Below are 24962 nucleotides of genomic sequence, written 5' to 3'. Positions count from 1 at the left end.
CAGAGAAAAGAGAAATGAAATCCTGAAGACTACGGCTGTGCCCCCCACCCCATCACACAGACCCATAAACACACACACATGCACGTGACCCCCTGGAATTACTCATATACTAGAGTCTTAGATGCAAGTAGGGAGGGATGCTAAGTCCTAAAGGACCACAATAAAATGCAAGTATTCATGGTCCCGAGTCAAAGGGGAAAAAACCCACAATCTTCCATTAAGTAGAACTTACAGTAATTATCAAAGATGATGCCAAAGTGGGATTCAATAGCATCCTAGATGTCTGTGGTATGGGCCACCCTGGAGAGGGCACCAGGCACAGGATCTGGTGCTGGGCAGCCTGAGAGACTGGAGACCAGGTTTGCTAGCCAGCTTTTGACTTTGTCACTAGCAGAGAGGGCAGGATACTTATTTTTCCTGCCTCCACTTCCTAAGGAATGTATTGAGGGAAAAATACTACATAAAACCAGAGGTTTATTGATAGTACATTAAAAATTCAAGTGTCTACTGAATAAATGAAATATAATTTTTTCATTAAGTTTTATAAAGGATTTAAAGTGGATAAAAGATCCTGAGGTTACAGACTAGAGAATAAACCTGAATGTAGAATGAAATGGCTTGCATTCCAGTGTTTGGAAGGCTGCCTTTTAGAATATCTTGAATCAGAATTGTTCACCGAGGACGTGAAAGAACTATTGACAGATTTTTCCATATCCACTCCTAATCCAACTGGTTCCCCGTTCTTTAAAAGGCAACACTGTCAGTTTGACAACACAGAGTTCAAACTTCATCACAGCAAACTCCCAGGGACTACCTAGATTCCGTGGGTTGGGAATCCAATATGGCCTCAGTGCTGTTTGGATTACACAGGTCACGGGCTCAAGGTTGCAGAAATTGCCAAGTTCAAGATATTTCCACTATAAAACTCATTACGAGATTTGATTGTATAATAATGCCCATAGCAGTGCTGGTTATGACTGCTCCATGGTAAATGATTTGTACAAACAGACAATGGCCATCACTTGGCTCTTTGCAAACACTGATGTCCAGATTATCCCACTGGACTTTTGTGGATGTTGGTGTGATACTGGGTTAGTGGTGTCAATATGAACCACTCCACTAGTCATTCACTCACTCATTCACTTATTCAATTAGGCTGTAGTTAGAGCATCCTTTCTATGTACCAGGGAGAAAGAGTGTTTCTTTTCTTCTGTTAAATGGCATCAAAAATAAATTACAGCACTCCTACATTTAACTGTGCACATGATCTCTCCTGCCTGCCCATGCCAAAGCATTCCCAAAGCACTCCCGATGAAAGGAACATGAGAAGGAAAAGCAAAGGAGACACTTCCCTACACATTTCCTGCTTGGAAGTATCATTGTTTTGCTGCCTCAAACTCTTACCTTGAGCCTTTCTGGACTCAGGGTCTCCAGTGGAGACAAGCGTTTGATGCGTTTCCTCATGCGAGCTGGTCCTTCTCTCCAGTCCAGTTCCCACCTGGAGCAAAGTGTGGCTTCTGCCGTTTGGCCCCACAAGCCCAGCTCCCCAAAAAGCTGCTCCTGAATCCTGGCCCAGGCGTTGGCTGCCTTGATGTTGTTACATCTCTGTCTCTGGGAAGCAGAAGTACAGGGTCACTCCTATACACATTTCCTCATGGGCTTGGCCCCAAACCTCTGGGGGGTGAACAGACCAAGCCCTCTTAATTGTTCGAGAAAAATAACCCCCTCTAGGTGGCCCTGAGCACCCTGAGGGTGTGTAATGTACTCTGGAGCCAGGAACAGGCCAGGAAAAGAGATCAGTTTTTTAGCTTTGAGACCATTTAATCCAGGTTGGAAGAGGAGAAAACCATATGCTCTTTGGCCTTCAGAGCAATGTGACTGCTGGGTGCTGTGCAGAGCACAACTGGTCCCAAAGGTCCTGAGACTATTCGTCAGAGTAGACTGGACAGCTATTTTATAAACAGAACACAGAATCTCACCACAGTCCCTACTCTTCAAAATGGACAAGGAATTTTACCACAGACCCTATCCTTCAAAAATAATGCTGAGGATACTCCTGTCAGTGTCTGGACTGGAGGTGTGGGGGATTAGCAGATCTACCAACAATTGGTAGATTTGAACAGTCATTCCTGTCTCTGGACCTCGGATTTTCCAACTGACAAATAAGAGGTTTGGTCTAGATATTGTCTAAGGGTCTTTTAAATCCTAATATCATAGGACTCTAGAATGTTGAAGAATTCTAGAATGTTCATACAAGCCAAAACCTTTGATATTACTGAAAACAATCCCTTACCTACGAAATCTTCATAGTCTGCATATGTGACACTACATTGTCACACCTTCTGCTACAGTGTAACTCAAACCTTCTATAAAATACACCCCTAAACTGCTTTTGTATGCCACACTGAAGTTTTGGACCTCACCTGACAAGAGAACTTTGACACCTGTCAGTTTCAACAGTGGAATCAGCTTTGTCTGCAGGGTGAACTTTTCCAATTATTCAAATACTTAATGGTGTTTGCCCTATATTTTGATTTTAAGTTTTCAGAAAACTGAAAGGTGAAAGCATTAATGACAAGAAGCACGGATCTCATAAACTTAACATAAAGAGAAAAAAGTCATTATCATATATTAGGGCTGAGCCCCTCACCTGCTGTATCTCATTTCCTCTACCCAGTGGCACCATGAGTGAAACTTGAAACTTCTAAGAATTTCTATTATCCTCATAAAGAAATCAAGTTTGGGAGAGGAGAAATGATTTCTCCAAAGATCACCAGGTGATAGAGCTGAGATTCAAACCCAGTCCATTTGAATCCAAAACCTCTGCTTACGCCTGCCTGCTAGTTCCTTTCCCGAGGGCCTGAGGTCATTCTATTAACTCATGATTTCTGATGCTACTACTTCAAAGACTGGCATGGCAGACTTAGAGCTAGGCCCTATAAATCTGGGACATTTGGAACAGGTAAATCATTCTTGGAACTAGAAAATTCCCATGAAAAATATAACAGACAGGGTATCTGGATGGCTCAGTCAGTTAAGTGTCTGCCTTCAGCTCAGGTCATGATCTCAGGGTCCTGGGATCGAGTCCTGCGTCAGGCTCCCTGCTCAGTGGGGAGTCTGCTTCTCCCTCTCCCTCTGCTCCTCCCCCTGATTGTGCTCTCTTTCTCTCTCTCAAATAAATAAATAAAATCTTAAAAAATATATATAACAGACAATAAAGTGCTTAGTCCATGGTCTTTGGCGTCAGATGAACCTGGGTTGTCATGATGTTTATGCTGTTCCCTAGTAGTCTAGGAAGCTGAAGCCCCCTCATCAAATGCAGTTAATAATATTATAATAATAATAAAACCATGGGCTTATGTAGGGCTTAAATGAGACAATATTTTCAAGAGTTTTATATGGTGACTTGCCTCATAAACCGTATTATTACTGTGAATAAAGCAAATCCTATTTCAAAGCAAGATCACTTTGTTTCTCCACAGTTCTTAAATTCATATCCAAAACAGTTACAGCATTTTACATAATACTCTGACTGGTTAATAAGGAACTCCAGAAAAATAATGTCTGTCCAAAGCCTTTTATAGGGATTAGGTTATACGAAATGAATACTCATTTGGGGAAAATATTTCAGCTCCCTGGAGACTGCTGCTGGGTTTGGAATAACCTATAGAGCTTCATAGAGGATGAACAATGGCAAGCAATGTTCACCCTGGCCTTAAAATTAGTCTTTTAAGAGTATCCTCTTCACCCCAAAAGATCTACCTACACAGCCTGGGGGTTCACGGCTGCCTGAGTCCTCAACACAGGGCAAATAAGTTGTCTGGAATACCTGTGGCCAGACAGATATGTGTCAGTGGTGAGACCCCTCAGAGATGAGTGATTGTTTAGTCCATGATAGAAATCTACAAGTAGTCCCAGGACAGAGGACATGAGATGTCCAAAGAGCAAAAGCCCTGAGTTCCCACACCTGAAAGGTGCTCTATGATGCCCATGGTTCTGCACCAGGTAAGGTCCTCTTTCAGTTTAAAGCTTGAGCTAAATGCCACACCCAGAGACTCAGAGGCAGGGTTTCTGGTATGTTAGAGGTAGCTATGATTTGGGGCTGAATGGAAACTTTTGGGTAGCATCGATGAGCTTTTCCTCTGGGCAACCAGCCCTTCCCTTCTTTTGGTCCCCCATGCTTTGGAGGGGCTGAGCCCAGCCCTGGCTTCAGGTTTGAAGGACATCTAAGTCTGGCTAATCCAAGGGGTGGAGGATGATTATAGGATGGGCTAATGCGTATCATTCCCCGGGACTCGGAATGGGGCTCTCTGCAGTCCATCTGGAGCAGACGGTGCAGAGAGGTGGATGAATGGGTACACGGTCTGACAACCTGCCCCGAGCCAGGGTGCCTTTATGTGCATCAGCGGTGCCCCCTAAGGCAGAGGCAGCCCACAAGCATGAGTTCAGCAAGAAGACACGGCCTTTGTTTGTACAGTTAGTGGTTCCCAGGCTTTACATGAACGCTGCCTACTTCTAGGATGCACAGACTGAGGAGCAGAGTGTGAGGTCACCTCAGCTCACATGCTCCTCATCCATGTTCATGGGCGCCTTGATGTTGTAGGAATCTCATACATAGGTGTGTGGGTGTGTTGATGTGAATGTGGGGGGAGGTGTGGGAGTGTGTGAAATAAAGGAAGAGGGAGAGAGAGGAAGCTGACTGCTTAGAACAGAGCTTGAGTACCTGGATCCAGCTCTTCTTGAAGACTGCTTCCCCTAGATTTTTTAGTACGACATAATAGTTCATTTACTACCTAAGCCAGTTTGAGCTGAGTTCCTGATATTTGCACTTGAAAGAGCTATGACACTGCTGCTATGAACATTGTTGTGCAGGTGCCCCTTCAGATCCCTACGTTTGTATCTTTGGGGTAAACACCCAGTAGTGCAATTGCTGGGTTGTAGGGTAGTTCTATTTTTAACTTCTTGAGGAACCTCCACACCGTTTTCCAGAGTGACTGCACCAGCTTGCCTTCCCACCAACAGTGTAGGAGGGTTCCCCTTTCTCTGCATCCTCGCCAATATTTGTTGTTTCCTGACTTGTTAATTTTAGCCATTCTGACTGGTGTGAGGTAGTATCTCATTGGTTTTGATTTGTATTTCCCTGATGCCAAGGGATGTTGAGCATTTTTTCAATAGCCAAACTTTGGAAAGAGCCAAGATGTCCATCGACAGATGAATGGATAAAGAAGATGTGATATGTCTGTGTGTGTGTGTGTGTGTGTGTGTGTGTGTGTGTGTATACACACACACATATATACATACAATGGAATATTACTCAGCCATCAGAAAGGATGAAATCGTACCATTTACATCCATGTGGATGGAACTGGAGGGTATTATGCTGGATGAAACAAATCAATCAGAGAAAGATAATTATCATATAGTTTCACTCATGTGGACTGTAAGAAACAGTGCAGAGGATCATAGGGGAAGGGAGGAAAAATTGAATGGGAAGAAATCAGAAAGGGAGACAAACCATGAGAGACTCTTACCTACAGTAAACAAACTGAGGGTTGCTGGAGGGGAGGTGGGTGATGGGATGGGGTAACTCGGTGATGGGCATTAAGGAGGGCACGTGGTGTAATGACACTGGGTTGTTATACGCAACTGATGAATTACTGAACTCTCCATCTGAAACTAATGAACTATATGTTGGTTAATTGAATTTAAATTAAAAAAAAAAGAGCGAGCTGTGACAAACACTTGATGGATATACAGAAACTGAGCAAGAAATGGCAACAGCCTGTTGGCCCCTAGAGAACCTAAGAGCACGACAGATACTCTCACATACTAAAAGAAAGGTTACTTCTGGGATGGAAGACTTCTCGCAAAGAGCTTTAACCAGGAAAGCCTGGAATGTCTTAAAAACATCACAGAAAGAATGAAGCATTTCTGCACATTATGGTAAGGACTCCCCATAAGAACAGGACAGTCTGGGCATACAACAGAGCAGAACCAGAGCAGCTGGACCACAGGGAAGAGAACAAATATAATGTGGAAAAGGCAAAGGGGAATCTGGGCAGGGCCAGAGGAGAGGAAACAGTTTTTGCCAGTACTTCTGGAGTGACAAGAAACTGGGGAGACTGAATATTAGAATTGCCTGATTTACTGGTAATATAATGATGGGATATAATGATGCTTGGATTTACTTCCAGGGCATTGGGTAATGTGACCTTGTCATGCTGTGGGCTCCTGCCATCTGCAGAGACCTCTCAGTTGTGAGTAAAATGCCAAGGCAGAGAAATCTTACACCACCTATTACTGTGAGCCCTATGGGGCCAGAATCCCTGAGTCTCACTAGCACCACCCTCCTGGGGAGACCTCATTGAGTACACTTGGGAGAAGCTGTCCTTGAAGAACATGGCAGGTTTCACAAGTCTGATCTCTTTACAGAATCTGGACAAGGCTTTTTGGGAAGTGGCGTGGGGCCTTCACTGGGAAAATGTATTGCCCCTTATAAAAGCAGGGAGGATTCTCCAGACCCCATTATCTCTGCCAGAGGTGATTACCTCTGCATTCCTTTAAATGTTGAAACAATCTGTCTTAAATATTTAAACACTTGGAAAGTATCCTTATGGATTATCCTCAAAATGCTGATTTTCTCAAAAATACCTCAAACAGTAAAACTCGACACAGCTTTATCAGGTACTCTCTGAACCCCATTCAGGCCCGCTGCTGAAAATGAGCCAGGCCAATGTTCTAGAAGGCTGGATACTTTCCTTCTGGGCTCAGAGCCTCTGCTGAGGTTCTGTTCTTCCCCGCATGAACTTTCAATCTCAAAAACTCCAGCAGAAACTTAACAAAGTACCACACAGCGCATCTCTCCTAGCCATAAGCAAATCACCCAGGCTCTTCCAACCATAAGAAGAGAGATGCTCACACTCTTGACTGGATGCTGATTTGGACGTTTAAACAAACAACATCCTCTGTCTTGAAATGGAACAAGTGTGACAAGGATGTCCATAAATAAAGAATGCAATCCTAAACAATTCATCTTATATTTCCCCCCAAAACAATTGAATTTATTAGCCATGTTGCTTGTCCTGAAAGAAGTCAGTGAATACAAATGGCGGGACACTGGATATGCAAGGGTCTGCCCGAGGGGCACAGATAACATGCAAATAAGCCAGCAGGGCACCCATCCCACTGTGCAGTGCAGTCAGCAATGTTGGGGTTGGGGAGATGCCCCGGATGAGGCCCCTCTCCAGAATGAGGGTCTGTTTAAGACCAGCCTGTGCTGCCAGAGAAACCAGAATGCCTCGTGATCGCTTTGACAGTAGCATGTCCTGTAGTCCCCCAGACTCCTCTTCCAACCCCATCAAGTCTGATAAACTGCCCCCCTCCTTACAGAATAGCCACAGAGACTGTGTTGCTAACCTGCATGTTTCTGGGGCCCAGGCGGCCCATCTCATGAATCCCTAGTCCCAGGGCCATGTGGGGGCTCCTAAATGAGCTTATAGAGAGAGAATTAGACCAGGTAACTTGGCTTAAGTTGATCAGAGCCTATTTTGTTTCCCTGACATTTGGGCACCAATGTTTCACCCTTCCTTGGCCCCTCACTCCAGGCATAGCCCATGGTCCCTTACACCCTACTGCTCTTCTCTTTAGAGTAGAACATCCTAGTATTGACTTCATCACCTTGCTTATGGTTATTTCTCTACTCTCGGTCCGTCTACTGAGTTTTAAGAATCTTTCAGGCACAGCAGTGGCATTATAATCTCTGCTTTTCCTATACCTAGCATAGTCTTTGGAACAGAGAAATCATAAAGAAAATAATATATTTAGTCAGGTTTTAATACTATATGTTGTGCTCTATTATTAGCAACCATTTTTAAACAACATTTTGTTAACAACAACATTGACTAAAGATGAATTTCTTGGCCATTCCATAACCACACATGAATTCCCTTCCAGCTACTTTTGGGTGCTCTACACTTGTTCTTTAATCTTCACAGTTAGGCAGTATGATCCCGTCTTGGAGATGGGGACCCTGAGGTTCAGACTGCACGCATGGGAAGAGGCAGACCTGAGACTCAACCAGAGATCTCATTGGCATGACAGACAATGCTCTTTATTCTGACTGTCCAGAAATCACACCTAGAGAGGTGTTTTAACTATTTAAATCTGCCCTGATGAGTGGTGACCCCTTGCATTTCAGAGAAAATGCAAGAGCCCTAAGGTGGCAGTAAGCCCTATGTGCTCTGGTCATGCCTCATCTTCACCCTTGTTCGTCCCCAGCTCAGGTCACCCAGTCACTTCTTCTTCCAGTTAACTGGCCACATCCAGCTCTTTCCGGATCAGGACCTTCCCACATGTCCTCCCTTAGCCAAAAATACATCCTCAAAATACTTCAGCCCATCTTCCTCCTCCTTCAGATCTCAACTTAATGGTCACTTTCTTGGAGGGGGCCTCTGATCTGCCCAAGTTAAATTCTCCCCACATCATAATCTCTCATTGTACCTTTATTTGCCATGTCTCTTGCTTATCATAAGTAATAATGATCTATTTATTTGTGCAGCTATTTTATATCCCTCCATAGAGGTAGAGTGAAGCTACCAGAGAGTGAGGCCCATGTCTGTTCTCTGTACAATTGTGCCCCTAGCTTACAGCACAGAGTCTGAGGCACCCTGGGCTCTTGACACCTATTTACTAGTGGATGAATTAGTAGATGAGAGGACAAACATGCTACCTGTCTCCTCAGCTGCTCACAGCATGGGTCCAAATCCACTGCACAAGTCATGCAAGGAGAACTGAATCACTGCTGAGCAATTATTGACTTAGCCAACTAGAATTTAAACCAAAGGCCTTTCTGATTCTTTATTTCAGATTCAAGATAGATTCCAGTCTTCTGTGCAGAGAAAAGAGCTTGTTTATTACCTGCACATGATCTTTGTATAAAGATGCATATAGTTCCTGCCCTCTTCTTCTGTAGTTCTCAATACATGACACAAAATCCTGCAAAAGAGAGGAAACAAGTCACAGCTTAATGACAGTTGTGATTTTAGATGAGAACTTCTCTACTCTGACCAATTATCAGGGGAAATAACAGTTACAAGTTTTGTTGGTCAAATCAATCACAACCTCATAAATACAGACTTCACCTATGCTGATATCACACACACACACACACACACACACACACACACACACGTCTACAGGTTACTTCCACTTCCAGCTATGATGACCTAGCTTATAACAGGTCAATCTTCCTCCCAAGAATAACTAGAAAAGTCATATTCGAATAATCTGCTTTAAGATAGCAGAGAGCTACCAAGAGAGCCAAGACTTCAGGAGTCAAGATCTTGGAGATAAGGAAAATTCACTGAGATGTGCCCAATGACCAATATCTACGATTTTTTTGCCCCTGAGATATTTGCAATTTTGCAAATAACACAAAAAGTTGAGAAGTCAAGCAGAAAGTGATGGCTAAAAAGCAGAGAAGCTTAACAGGCTTTTGATCCTTTCAGGTGGCTAAGAAGACAAGAATTAGAATTCAGGCTCACCAAGACATGTAGGCCATAAGGGACCAAGAGTCCAGAAATAGAAGAATAAAGACAAGTAGGCCCAGCTTTCTGCATTGATGTTCTGTAAGCAGCTGCTGACTCATAAGCAGTGTGATTTGTAGAAACCAACAGGAGATGGGTTTTAAAGTGGGATTTCTGGGGAGCTGCACCATAGGAATAAAGGCAAATTGGAAATAGATCAGGTCTTAGGAAGCTGAAATCCAACTTCCAATGAGCTCAGCTTCTGAGTACACTATGGTGATCTGCCCCCACTCCAAATACATGCCTTCTCCTTTCTGGAGAAAGATCAAATGGAGAATTTTCATACGAAACGTTCAGTGGTCAAGCAGAAATTACCAAAAGGGCCCATAAAAAGGGCCAAGAGAAAAGCAGATAACAAAAAATACCCACATGTATCCAGGTATTAGAGTTATCACACATGGACCTTAAAATAATACAAGTAATACGGTCCAAAAAAATGCAATATGAGACTTTTGCAAGAGATATGGAATCTATGAAAAATAACCAGATAAAAATTCTAAATCTGTGAAATGAACTAATTGAAATCAGAAACTCCATAGGTAAGTTCAACAGCAGAGTGGATACACCTGAACAGAGGGTAAGTGAACTTGAAGAAATATTCTTGCTAAATATGATGAGATAAAAATATGGAAAATATTTAAAAATATGGAAAATATTTAAGAGATAAATACAGTTAGATACATATATAATAGACAAAGCATCTAGCATATGTGGATTGGTGTCTCAAAAGGAGAGGAGATAAAATGGATCAGAAGCAATATCTGAAAAGTTAATGAGAATCTTCCCAAATAGATGAAAGGCATTGATCCAGATTTGAGAAATTCTATAATCCTGAAGTAAGAAATATGTAAGAAAACCACACATAAACCCATCACAATGAAACTGCAAAAAAAGACAAAAAATATTCAAAAAGACAGAAAAAACATTATATTATTTCTTTAAGAAGTGACAGTAAGAATTAGAGGCATTGAAACAATGAAACATTTTCAATTCCTGAAAAAAGAAAACCCTGATAAACTCAATTTCTACCCAGTGAAAATATCTTTCAAAAATAAAGACAAACTAAAACATTTTCAGGTGACACTGAATGTGTCACCAGTGGAACTCTACCAAGTGAAACACTGAAGGAGCTTTTTAGGTAGAATGAAAATAATTCCATATTGAAGTCTGAATCTTTGCAATGAATGAAAGACTATGGAAATGGTAAGTATATTAATATATCTAAATAAATATTGGCTGTTGGAAAATACTATAGGAATAATAATGGGATTTGAAAATGGGATTTGAAAAATGAAGAATTAAAATATATGAAAAAGTAACAGAAGATGGGCAGAGTAAACGAAATAGTGCCCTAAGTTTCTTCAATTAAGAATGAAGGGGGGGAAATTGGAGGGGGAGACGAACCAGGAGAGACTATGGACTCTGAGAAACAAACTGAGGGTTCTAGAGGGGAGGGCGTGGGGGGTTGGGTTAGCCTGGTGATGGGTATTAAAGAGAGCACGTTCTGCGTGGAGCACTGGGTGTTATATGCAAACAACGAATCATGGAACACCACACCAAAAACTAATGATGTAATGTATGGTGATTAACATAACATAATAACAAAAAAAAAATAAAAAATAAAAATAATCTCTAAAGGCTGATACAAAAAAAAAAGAATTTGGAAGAAGGATCTAATTTACATTAGACTCTAATAAAGCAAATGTGCATGCTGCTATAATTTCTAGGGTAACAACTAAAAACAAAATAAAAGAATATGTGACTTTCAGCTAATAGAAGGGAAGGACAATAACTTAAAGTAGTTGATAATATGTTGAAAGAGAAAAAAAGGAATAACTAACAGATATAAAAACAAAAAATTTTAAATAAGATGGACTTAAACTAAAATTGTCATTAATTACATTAAATTTAAATAGACTAAATGCTCCAAATAAAAGGTGAACAGAGTCACATTGTATCAAAAAGTAAAACCTAAGTAAATGCTACTTACAAGAGACATTCCTTGAAAATAAGGACACAAAGGGTTGAAAGTGAAAAGATGGTAAAAAAAATAAACTGGAGAAACACTAACCAAAAGAAATCTGGTAAAGCTATATAAATGTCACTTGAAGTAGTCTTTTTTTTTTTTCATTCTTTTTTTTTATCCCCCCACCTCCCTCCCCTCTAGAACCCTCAGTTTGTTTCTCAGAGTCCTTAGTCTCTCATGGTTTGTCTCCCCCTCTGATTCCCCCCCTTCATTTTTCCCTTCCTGCTATCTTCTTTTTGATGGCTGAGTAAAATCCCATTGTGCATATATATATATATATATATATATATATATATATATATATATGCCATACCCCATACCCCATCTTCTTTATCCATTCATCTGTTGATGAATGCTTGAGCTGCCACTTGAAGTAGTCTTTAAAGCAAGAATTGTTACTAGGCACAAAGACGGATGTTTCATAACAATAAAGAATAAATACACTATGAAAGTATAAGTTCTAAATGTGAAACGTCTAATAACATAGCTTCAAAATATGTAATATATAGAACAACAGAACTAAAAGGAGAAATGAACAAGTCTACAATCATACAGGAAGATGTTAACTCATCTCTCAGTAACTAATAGAATAAGTTGACAAGAAAAACAGAGATATAGAATATTTAAAGAATATAATAAGCAAACCTGATTTAATCAATTGTTTTAAAAAATGCAGAAGATCAAATAATACAGAATACACAAATGGAATCACTACTGAAACCTGCCATAGGTTGGATCATAAAGCAAATGTAAAACAATTTCAAATGACTGAAATTACACAGAATATACTTTAAAAAAATTTTATTTATTTATTTATTTAGGTAGTTAGTTAGTCACCATACAGTACATCATTAGTTTTTGATGCAGTGTTCCATGATTCATTGTTTGTGTATAACACCCAATGCTCCTGAACATAGTGGGATTAAGCCACAAGCAAATATATTTTTAATTCCCCCAAAATTTAAAAATTAAGCAATAATATTTTAAATAACCCATGGGTCAAAGAAGAAATCAAAATGGAAGTTAGAAAATACTTTAGCCTAAATTAAAATGAAAATATGACATAATGAAGCATGTATGATAGAGCTAAAACTTTTTTGTGGGAATATATGTGATCATCTATGGTATTATTAGAAAAAATAAGCATGTAAATTAACCATATATATCAAGAAATTTGAAAAAAAATTTAAACCCAAGGAAAATACATTTAAAATCTCCCCAGAAAGTCTGATTAAAAAAAAAGGAAACAGGCAAAAATTACCAGGAGCAGGAATGAGAAAATGAGACATCATTCTAGATTCTACAAACATTTAAAGAATCATTATGAATAATTTTATGCTAATACATTTGAAATTTGGATGAACTAGACACACTTCCAGGAAAATATAACTTACCAAAATTGATACAAAAAAGAAATAGAAAGTCTGAATTGTGCAATATCTATGATAGAAATTAAATCTATAAATAAAACTCTTCCCACAAAGAAAATTTCAGGCCTGAGCATAAATAGTAGTTAGAGGATGGGAGAGAAAATTTAAGAAAAAATTTCAATTGAAATCAGCAATATACAAAAGCATAATGTACCCCCACAAAATTAATACCAATCCTTCTTAAATTAAAAAAAAAAAAGAAAAATAGAAAAGGGAACACTTCCAAACTCATTTTATGAGCGTGGCATCATCTTGATACCAAAGCCAGGCAGACATCAGAAAAAAAGAACACCATAGGCCAATATTCCTGATGAACATAGATGCAAAAATCCTCAACAAAATACTAGCAGACAGAATTCAATAGCATATTACAAGAATAATACACCATGACCAAGAGGGATTTTTCCCTAGGATGCAAGGATGATTCAACATCTGGAAATCAACCAATGAAATACACCATATTAACAGAATGAAAAACACACACACACAAACACACATAATCACCTCAAAAGACACAGAGAAAGCATCTGACAAAGTTCAACATTTACTCATGATAAAAACTCTCAACAAAAGAAGTATAGCAGGAATTTACCTCAACACAATAAAGGCCATATATGAAAAACCCACAACTAACATCATAATCAATGAGGAAAACTGAAAGCTTTCCCTCTAAGATCCAGCAGAAAGCAAGGATGTCTACTCTCACCACTTCTATTCAACGTAGTACTGGAAGTCCTACCCAGAGTAATTAAATAAGAAAAAGAAATAAAAGACATCCAAATCAGAAAGGAAGAAGTAAAATTATCTCTGTCCGCAGATGATATAATCATATATGTAGAAAACCCTACAGACTCAACCAAAAAAACAAAAACAAAACAACATGTTAGAACTAATAAATGTGGTACACACACACACACACACACACACACACACACACACACACACAATGGAATATTATGCAGCCATCAAAAAATGAAATCTTGACATTTACAATGACGTGGATGGAACTAGAGGGTATTATGCTAAGTGAAATAAGTCAATTAGAGAAAGATAAATATCATATGATCTCACTGATATGAGGATTTTGAGAAACAGGACAGAGGATCATAGAGGAAGGGAGGGAAAAATGAAACAAGATGAAACCAGAGAGGGAGAGAAACCGTAAGAGACTCTTAATCTCAGTAAACAAACTGAGGGTTGCTGGAGGGGAGGGAGATGGGAAGGGATGGGGTGGCTGGGTGATGAACACTGGGGAGGGTATGTACTATGGTGAGCTCTGTGAATTGTATAAGACTGATGAATCACAGACCTGTACCCCTGAAACAAATAATGCATTATATGTTAAAGAAAAAGAACTAATAAATGAATTCAGTAAAGTTGTAGCATATACAACATACAGAATTCAATTATGTTCTATATGCAAACAACAAACTATCTGAAAAGGAAATTAAAAAAATAATCCCAATCACAATAACAACAAAAAGAGTAAAATAAAATAAATGTAACCAAAGAGTTAAAAGACTTGTACACTAAACATTATAAAACACTAATGAAGGAAATTAAAGAAGACACATAAATGAAAACATATCCCTTATTCATGGATTAAAATAATTAATACTGTTAAAATGTCCATATTACCTAAAGTGATTTATGACTCAATTAATCTCTATCAAAATCCTAATGGCATTCTTTACAGAAATAGAAAAAGCCATCCTCAAGTTCATAGGGAATCACAAAGACCCTGAATAGTCAAAGCAATATTGAATATGAAGAACAAAAGCAGAGGCACCACATTTTCTGACTTCAAAATATATTACAAAACTACATTAATAAAACAGTATAGTATTGACATAAACAGACACATAAACCAATGGAACAGAATAGAGACCCAGAAATAAATCCATGCATCTATAGTCAATTGATCTCCAACAAGAGTGCCAAAAATACACAATGGGGAGGTGGTGTGTCTTGTGTGTCAATAAATGGTGTTGTTAAAACTGGATATCTACATGCAGAAGAATGAAATTGGACCCCTATATCACACCATATCCAAAAATCCATTATAATATGTGCAGAGACATGAATAGACATTTCACTAGAGAATATACAGATGACAACTAGGCACATGAAAACACGTTCTACATCATCATCCATTAGGAAAATGAAAATTAAAACCATAGTGAGAGAGGGGAGTGGGGAGGATGGGGTAACAGGTTGATGGGCATTAAAGAGGGCGCGTGATGTAATGAGCACTGGGTGTTATATACAGCTGATGAATCACTGAACTCTACCTCTGAAACTAATAATATATACTATATGTTAATTAATTGAATTGAAATTTTAAAAAAAACCACGAAACCGTAGTGAGATATCAATATACACCTATCCAAATTGCTAAGATTAAAAGGTAATAACACCAAATGCTATGAGGATGCAGAGAAGTTAGAACCTTCATGTACTGTTGGTAAGAATGTACGATACAGCCACTCTGGAAAACAGGTCAGTAGTGTTTTTCAAAACCTTTGCAACTACCATATGACTCAGCAGTTGTGCCCCTGGGGATTTATCCCAATGAAATGAAAACTTATACTCACATGAAAACTGAAAAGCAATACATAAATGTTTATAGCAGCTTTATTCATAATAGACAAATACTGGAAACAACCCAGATGTCCTTCAACAGGCAAGTGGTTAAACATATTGTGATGCATCCATACCATGGAACACAACAATGAAAAGGATGAATTGTTGGTTGTTGATACATGCAACAACAACCTGGATGAATCTGCAAAGAATTATGCTGAGTGTGAAAAGACAATCCCAAAAGGTCAGAGACTGTATGGTCCCATTTAAATAATATTTTGAAATGATACAACTATAAAAATGGAAAACATGTTAATGGTTATAAGCGGTTATGGGAATAGGGGGAAAGGTAGTGAGAATGGCCATCACAGGGCAACATGAAGGATTCCTGTGGTGATTGAAATGTTCCTGGTTGTGGTATTTACTGCAGTTTTGCAAGATGATACCATTGGGGGAGATGGGTGAATGGTATATGGTATCTCTTTTCTTTCTTTTCTTTTTTCTTTTTTCTTTTCTCTTTTCTTTCTTTCTTTCTTTCTTTCTTTCTTTCTTTCTTTCTTTCTTTCTTTCTTTCTTTCTTTCTTTTTTCTTTCTCTTTCTTTCTTTCTTTCTTTCCTTTCTTTTCTTTCTTCTTTCTTTCTTTCTTTTTCTTTCTTTCTTTCTCTTTTTTCCTTTCCTCTTGAGAGAGAGAGAGAGAGCATGCACAAGCCAGAGAAGGACAGAAGGAGAGGAAGAGAATCTTAAGCAGGCTCCAAGCTCAATGTGAATCCTGACACTGGGCTTGATCTCACAACCCTGAGATCATGACCTGAGCTAAAATCAACCCAAATCAAATTGTGGTAATACAATTTGAGCCACCCAGGCACCTTGGATTATCTCTTATAACTGCATATAAATCTACAATTCTCAGGATAAAGTTTAGCTTAAAAAAGTCATTGAGGGCTTTATCTTTACCATTCTAAAAAAAAAAATACTCATGTCCAGAATATATTAAAAACTGCTATAAATCAATAAGGAAGAAACCCCAGAAATACTCAATAGAAATTTTTAAAAAGAAAAAATTGAATGGACATTTAATTTTAAAAGATGTGCTAGGGACGCCTAGGTGGCTCAGTCGGTTAAGCGTCTGCCTCTGGCTCGGGTCATGATCTCAGGGTCCTGGGATTGAGTCCCGCATTGGGCTCCCTGTTCAGCGGGGAGCCTGCTTCTCCCTATGCCTGCTGCTCCCCCAGCTTGCACTCTTTCTCTTTCTCTTTGATAAATAAATAAAATAAATCTTAAAAAAATAAATAAAAGCTGTCCTACTGGCCAACAGACATATGAGAATATGGTCAAATCATTTGTCATCTGGGGAACATAAACTAAAACCACAATGAGAATATTCAAAATTCAAATAGGCTAATATCATATTTTGATTATGATATGGAGCAAATGAACTCTCTTACACTGTTATACTGGTACAACCATTTTAGAACATTGTTTGTTAGCATCTTAAAAAGTGAATATATGCATACTCAAGGAGTTAGAAATTTCATTCCTGGATATATACCCAACAGAGATTCATACACATGTATTCCTAAAGGCATTTAAAACAATGTTCATAACAACAGTGTTTGAAATAGTCCCTATTCAGTACTAGTCAGTACTATTCAGTATTTGAGTAGTCTGGGAACGATGCAAATGTCCATCAGTAATAGACTGGATACATAAATTATGTTATATTTATATATTGAATATCCTACAGTAATGGTTCTTAAAGTGGTCCATAAATCCTGGAGGTTCCTGAAACCCTTTCAGGGACTCTGTGAAGTAAAAGCTACTTTCAAAACACTGGGACATGTTTGCCTTTTTTTTTTTTTCACTGTGTTCACTTTTGCATTGATCACCCAAAAGCAAAGGTGAGTAAAACTAGTATCATAATCTAAACCAAGGGGTTGGCAACAACTGTAGAATAATCACTGTGTGTATTCCTCATCACTAGGAACTCATAGCAGGAAAAAATCCTCACATAAGAATGTCATTGATAAAACAGTAGAAATTATTAATTTTATTAAATCTAACTTTTTAATACACTTTTTTAATAGTCTGTGTGATAAAATGGAAGTATGCATAAAGCACTTCTTCTGAATACCAAAAAACACGATAGTTGCTTTAAGAGAAAGCACTATGCAATTGTTAGAGTTAGAAGCTAAAATAGCTGCTTTTGTCACAGAACCTCGTTTTTATTTGAAAGAATAACTCAAAGACAAAATTGCAGTTATTAAGACTTGAATGTTTGGCAGATATTTTCTTGAAAATAAACAAAGTAAAACTGTCATCTCAAATAAAGCAATCTGACACTATTTGCTGCCAAAGATAAAATTTAGTTTTCAAATCTTAAATATTAGAATGTTGGAAAACATGTATCTGCCTCTTTGAACTTAACAGTTTCCCAGTAGCTAAAAGTTTTTCTTATAAGATTGATGGTGACATGGTTTTTATCATGTTGCACAAGGAAGCATGTCAACATTAGGGAGATCTACATAACTCAGGGAGCCAATATTCCCAAAGCCTGTTAGGATGCATGTTACAAAATCATGTATGAGTTAAAATATCCATTCAAAGTTCAAAATAGATCAATACATTTTAATGTAACAGAGGACAAAAATTTCACTGATAAATGTTTCAACTAACCCTTCAGAAACTACTACTTGTTGAGTTTTGGTGTAGTATCAAAGAATGTCTACAATTTTCTGAAAAGGCTATTAAAATGCTCCTTTCTTTTCTAACTATGTATCTTCAAGGGGCTAGATTTTCTTCATATATTTCAACCAAAAAAAAAAAATAGTACAACTGACTGAGTAAAGAAGCAGATACAGGAAACCAGCTGTCTTGTTACTAAGCCAAATAGTTATTAAAGAGACTTGCAAAAATATAAAACAATACTATTCTTTTAAAATTTTTTGTTTTGAAAAATAAAGGTATTCATTAAAAGTGTTATTTATGTTTAAATATAATGGGTTTATTACTGTTATTTTTAAATGAATTAATAAAGGCACTACTTTTTTAAATTTTGTTTTAATTTCTAATGTGATAAATATCAATAGATACAGTCGACATAATCAAAAGCTTTTTGGAGTCCTCAATCATTTTTAAGAGGGTAAACAGGTCCTGAGAATTACTGTGCTAACACTATGAAAATGAATGAATTACTACTTCATGCAATGATGTAGATAAATTGCACAAACATAGTGTGGAGTGAAATAAGCCAGAGAAAAGCATATATACTGTGTTATTTCATTTACAAAAAAGTAACAAGGTGAAAAACTAATGTACAATATTAGATGCCAGAATAATCCCTACTTTGGGGAAAGAGAGGACTAGTGATTAAGACGGGACGTGGTTTGGGAGTGCTTCTGGGTTGCCATTACTGCTGCATTTTTTTTATCTGGGCACTGGTCACATGTTCACTCTGTTAAAATTCTTAAATCTGTGTATTTGTGATTTGAACACTTTCTTCTATGTATATTGTATTTCGATAAGATAAAAAAATGTTTATCAGCAAAGACTCAAAAATATGAAAACAATACAATTTTAAAACCCCAGTTACAGTTTTGGAGTATGGGAATAGATGAGTCCTCTGTTTTCTTTTATTTCCTTTTTTTTTTGGCAAAATTTTCTTTATTATTGCTGTTTACACATGTTTGTACACATTTATAAGTAAAGCAATCCTTATGAGCATCACAACTGACATAAAATGCTGACAAATTTGACTAATTTTACATCTAAGGCAAAAGCCCAGACTTCTTTCTAATATGATGCCTTGGAGACATGCAGCAGGAGAAGAGAACTCTTGGGGAACACTTGGACACAAAGCAGCTCCCATCAAATAGCACATGTGCTATCTTGCCAAAAAGGGGCGGGCCTTGTGTGGATGGCCCCAGAGAATTAAGTGGGACCAGCAAGGGAGTTTCAGGCAGGCAGACTTCAGGAAGGCATATGAAAAGATATCCAGATTTCCATGTTGCTCAGTGTTGCTAAATGAGAGAATGGGAGGTAGAAAGAGTAGAAGTCCAGGGACTTTGGTTCTTGACCCTTACTAGCCACAGTACATGGGCAAACCCACTTAAAGTTTTTGCAATCTGATTTACCATGTATAAGATGAGGTTCACGGTACCTCCTTTGACTATTCTGAAGAGATGTTATGAAGAGAGGATGAGACTGTAGGCTGAAAGTACTTTGTAAACTGAAAAGGGTCACCCAAAGAAACTATTTGTGGGTAGGTCATGGATAAGATCAGCTGCAAACAGTTGACCTAGATGGTCTCCTCAAACTTCACAATTAGATACAATGCTGTATGAGCTAAGTTATAAATCAGCTTTCCTCTTCAAATAAATATCCCATCTACAATAGCTATAGCCCAGGGTTGTTTACATCCTTGCTCAGATACTTCATTTCTAATTTCAAATTTGCTCTCTATTGTTAAGTTCAGAAAATATTCATTGTTCACCTACTATTTTCCAGGCACTGGAGTACAAAGATGAACCTCATATCTGGTTTTATGGAGTTTAATGGAAGAGAAGGATGGTTATGAGCTGCCATGGCCAATGTTGAGCCAGCGCTCTGCATGGGACATGGTAACACAGGACCTAGTAAGCACACAGAAGAGGGGACCTTGTCCCGAATCATGTTCAGAGAAGGCTCTGTGGTTGAGACGTTGCTTTAGCGGTATCTTAAAGGAGGGTTTTAAATAGAAGTCTGATGTGGTCCATTAGCATTTTTGATAACTCACTCTTACGGCAGTTTGAAAAATGAATTTAATGAAGGCAGGACTGGAAGTAGGGAGCCCTCTTAGGACACTACCATGACAGTGGGGCATCACGGGGTGGAATGAGTGAAGTGGAAAAGTCAAATTCAAGAACTCTATGAAACATAAAATCGGTAGGAATTGGTGATTGTATGCGATGGTAAGAATTTCTCCAATATTTCCAGTTTGCCTAGTGAATTAAAATAGATAAACTAAACTAAGAAAAATTAAGAGTGATCATAAGAACAAGAGAAAGAGCAAGTGTAAATGATGTGAGGAGTTGCTGAATTTCAAGTGCTAGAGGTACAGCTGCACTTCCCTAGAATAAAGCTCAGGTGAGACATCCAAGGTTGATATATTTGTGAGTCATGAGCAACCAGAGGCTAGGCAAACCTTGAGAGATGATAAGCTCCCTCACGGAGAATAAGTACAGAGAGGAAACCAATGAGACAAGGTACGAGACCTAGAAAACACTAGTGAAGTTCAGGTCAGGAGGAGAAAGGTTAGAGAGGTTTAAGAAAAATCAGAAAGAGATGTCATGGAAGCCAAGGGCCATGTAACCATAGTGAATGTACCAGAGAAGTCCTGTAAGATGAGGCCTGAAAATGTCCATGGGATGTGTCTACAGAATTGGTCGTTGGTAACTTCTGTGAGTTATTTCAGAGGAATGATGAGACAGCAACGAGTCAGCTAGAAATGTGGAGTTAAGACAGTGGAGTAGAAGGAGTATAGAGCAACTCATTCAAGAAACTTGACTCATGAAAAAGAGAAACAGGCGGAGCAGAGTCACACGATAAAAGGGGAAGAACATGACTCAAATGTATTACCAGGCTGCGGGGAGCTTGGCAGTAGGTGAGAGAATGTTGAAAAGCAAAGGAAAATGTCCCTGATGGTACAGGTTCTCCAGATAAGTGAGAAAGGATAGGATTGGCAGCCCAACAGAGGTTGAACTCAACAGTTGGGAAGGAAGAGGCTCCTCATGCTCAGAGGTGAAAAGAAGGACCTAGCACTTTACACCTGACAAAGAAGTTTCCATATGCATTATCACATTTAATGTTTAGTCTTCTGACAAATCTGTATTGTGATTGTTCCCATTTTACAGAAGAGTAAAAGGGTAAGGGACTCCAACGAAACACTCCAAGGAAGTGCAGCACTGGAAGATGACTTCCTGGATGCTGCTATCATGTGTGTCTCCCTGACTCGCATTTCCACTCCTGTATGTCTCCACAGTGCTAGGCAAATGTTACTTTCTTTTTGGCCTGTGAGACATTTCATGCTCTGGAAAGTTGTCATGCTCAGGATGTGGAGACAGGAGGTGGGCGATTTGGGTCGGTTCCAGGGCAGAGGCCCATCTGCCTGGGCAGCCGTGGATGTGGTATGTCGATCAGGGACAAATTCAGAGCAGAGCTCTGCATCGCTTACTGGAACTAAATAGCCTTTGCTTAGCAACTGCCTGTGTGTTAAAGAGCTTGGGAACCTCTGAAGTAGAACAAAGGGCCTCAGAAGGCCATCTGGAGATTTGAGAGGGATGCAGATCTGGTTTAGAGCCTGTGCCCCCTGCCCTCCCTCTGTCTCCTTAGGGAAGGGTTTGGCTACAGGATCCAGACCAGATCTTGGAATGGGGCATGGGGCACATCCTATTGGAGAGTCACCTGTAAGTGAGCTGACCTCAGCTTGGTGGGGTCCACCTTTGCCAGGGCACCCCTGGGGCTGGCCAGCTGCTGGTGATCCTCCTGGCCACAGTGCCTCACAGGAAGTACCCGCTGTCCACTGATGACGGTCGTTACACTTGTCTGTTTGAAGCATCATTAGCCTTGTAATCACAGCTGTGTGGCCTCTCAAACACAAGGAAGGCCAAAATCTGAAGGCAGCCCCTCAGACCCTGTTCAGGAACTTGGGGCCAAGATTACAGTTAGAGGTCCTGGGCTCTCCAGCCGAGCACCACACATGCTGGGTCTGGGACTAAACTCTTCACCTGGGCTGTATCTACTGAGGGCTGATATGCTGCACATCTCTTTTGAATCCTCATCATTTTCATTGCTAGTAATTTCTTGCAAACTATTAAGATACGTACACGAATAGGCACTGACAAGATTTTCTACCATCCTATTTATAGTAGCACAAAATGACACAACATAAATATCAACACATGGAAGAATGGCTTATCCTCAATGAGAGAGTATTAGGCAGTCACCATAAATCATGCTCTCCCAAAGGACCACCACTAGCCCACATCACACCTTTGTGTCCCCTTTGGGCAGACACTGTTCCAGGCCTGGATGGATGACTTGAATAGTGGAACAAAGGCTGGATTTCAGCTTCCTTTTGCCACTCTGGCCAGATGTCTTTACTGCAGCCCAGGTGTCAAAAAAGATTTAATGATATGGAACCAGGTTTTTGATATATTCACATTTTCAAAAGGATGTCAGAAAATCATATGCTAACAATAATAACAATTAAATCTATGAATTTGCACAGAAAAGAAAACCTAAAAGAAAATACAGTATGCTAGTCCAATAGTGCTGTTTGCCAAATATTTCCAGTTCTCTCCTCTGTAGGTACACGGCATGATTACCCTTCCTGCTACCTTTGAGCTATGTGATGCTGGGGAGAAGTGTGCAGAAGCTTGAAGGGCTCACGAGCAATTTGCTAAGTTCTTTTTTAATTGCCACAGCAACACTCAATGTTCTAGATGATGGCTGCTCCATGAGCCAGTGTCTCTGAGTGAGGACAAGGCATAGTAGACTCCTGGTCAACTCACACAGTACTTGCAGCACAAGTGAGAAACATGCCTTTGCTATTTTAGGACAATTAGATTTGGGGGTGTTTGTTACTGCAACATAACATAATTTATCCTGAGTAATACACACTCCAAAAATGTTAGAATGATTACAGTGGGATGCATTAAAACACATAAAATTCATATGGCTTCATTTCTGTGATCAGTGAAAAAATATCAAGAGAGCTACAGTGAAAGCAAGTATGAGAGCAAATAAATACTCTCAGCAAAAAGCTGGAGCAATTTGAGCACAAGATAAATAACAGACTTAATGGATTATAGCCCAAATTATAAAATAAATATGGGTGAGTCCCTCCTGATACAAATAAAAGATTGAAAAAATAAATAATAGGACAGAAGAATTTCAAATAATATATGTAGATGTTTCCCTCGCCAGGAGGCCACCCTTAAGGGTGGACTGACTTAAGGACTTGCTTCCAAAGAATCCAGTATGGGAGGGGAACAACAGGAACTCTGCAGTGGAGCAATCTGGCTGACACTACCATGACCATGTGATGATGTTACATGGGTGTCACGCGCCTCTGACCGGACACAATGTGACGAGAAGCACACTTCTTCTCTGTGATTTTCCTTCCAGAGCTCCACAACCCCAAGCTAATTATGAGAAAATATTAAACAGACCAAAATTGAGGCACATTCTACAAAATATCTGACCAGTACTCCTCAAAACTGTCAAGTTCGTGAAAAACAAGGAAAAGTCTGAGAAATTGTCACAAATCAGAGGAGCCTAAGGAGACATGGTAACCCAATGTAATGTGGTGCCCCAGACTGGATCCTGGATTTGTGGGAAAACTAGCGAAAGCAAAATAAGGTCTGGAGTTTAGTTACTAGTAACGCACCAATGTCAGTTTCTTCACTCTGACAAAGGCACCATGGTAATATAAGATGTTAACAACAGGGGAAACTGGGTGAGGAGTACATAACAGTACTGAATATGAACATGAACAAAGTATATGAAAGGTATTCCTAAGTAAAAAGTGTATTAGAAAATACAATGAAATTCTCACAACCTTTCCACCTAAACTCCATCATGAAACTGAGATGGAAGATATGAGTCACTGTTCTCCCAGTTGGACATAGTCCCACATTTCCCTTGGATGTAAACAACTCATTGTACTAAGTGTAATTCTCATGTTTAAAGACAAATAATTTTTGGTAAAACTTGCTCCCCCTAATTGCATGAGCCAACCACTTCATCAGACACTTAACAAAGAAATAGTAATTAATCCCCAAAGTGGTGGAAAAGCTGCCTGGTGGAAAATACAAGGATGGTACCAAATTCACAAAGTCATAAATGGTACTGTTCTTGATAAATAATATAAGGGAATTTTAAGAGTATCATTGACAACTTGATTTTCATTTCATGAACTTATTTTTAAACTTAACCCTATTTAACATGATTCCACTGTAATCAGTCTTCTTTACAATTTTTTGAAGTTTCTAAGTATTCACTACTAATTCCACAAAGAAAAAGCAATAACCATGCTGTTTGATTTTAATGTCAAATCTAGATTCCTTTAACATCTGACTGTCTCTGGCCAAAGAAAAAAGAGACAGGTTTAAGTCAAACTCAGGTGAACTCCCATTCACCAAGGCAGGAATGAAACCAGATGTGGAAGAGACTCCCCCTCCCCTGGATCTCATGTTCTCATTGGTCACTCTCACTGTCACTCACCGCTCCCCTCTTCTCCATTGGTGGGGGCTGAGAGGACGAGAGATTTGATTAACAGTGCAATGTCACCGAGTGGCAGTG

General features: G+C 39.1%; 1 protein-coding gene across 2 annotated transcripts in view; it reads right to left on the bottom strand.

Moving 5' to 3' along the window:
- Positions 1–24962, bottom strand: part of WDFY4 (WDFY family member 4) — a 296192-nt gene that overhangs the window by 108461 nt on the left and 162769 nt on the right. For both annotated transcript variants that reach the window (XM_027595872.2, XM_027595873.2), the window contains exons 40-41: positions 8917–8994; positions 1405–1611 (exon numbers count right to left, since the gene is read on the bottom strand). In XM_027595872.2, coding sequence (XP_027451673.2) covers positions 1405–1611; positions 8917–8994 — 285 coding nt within the window. The remainder of the gene's footprint in view (positions 1–1404; positions 1612–8916; positions 8995–24962) is intronic.

Source organism: Zalophus californianus, chromosome 15, assembly GCF_009762305.2.
Source record: "Zalophus californianus isolate mZalCal1 chromosome 15, mZalCal1.pri.v2, whole genome shotgun sequence".
Taxonomy (NCBI): domain Eukaryota; kingdom Metazoa; phylum Chordata; class Mammalia; order Carnivora; family Otariidae; genus Zalophus; species Zalophus californianus.
This window is presented reverse-complemented; position numbering and strand designations above follow the sequence as displayed.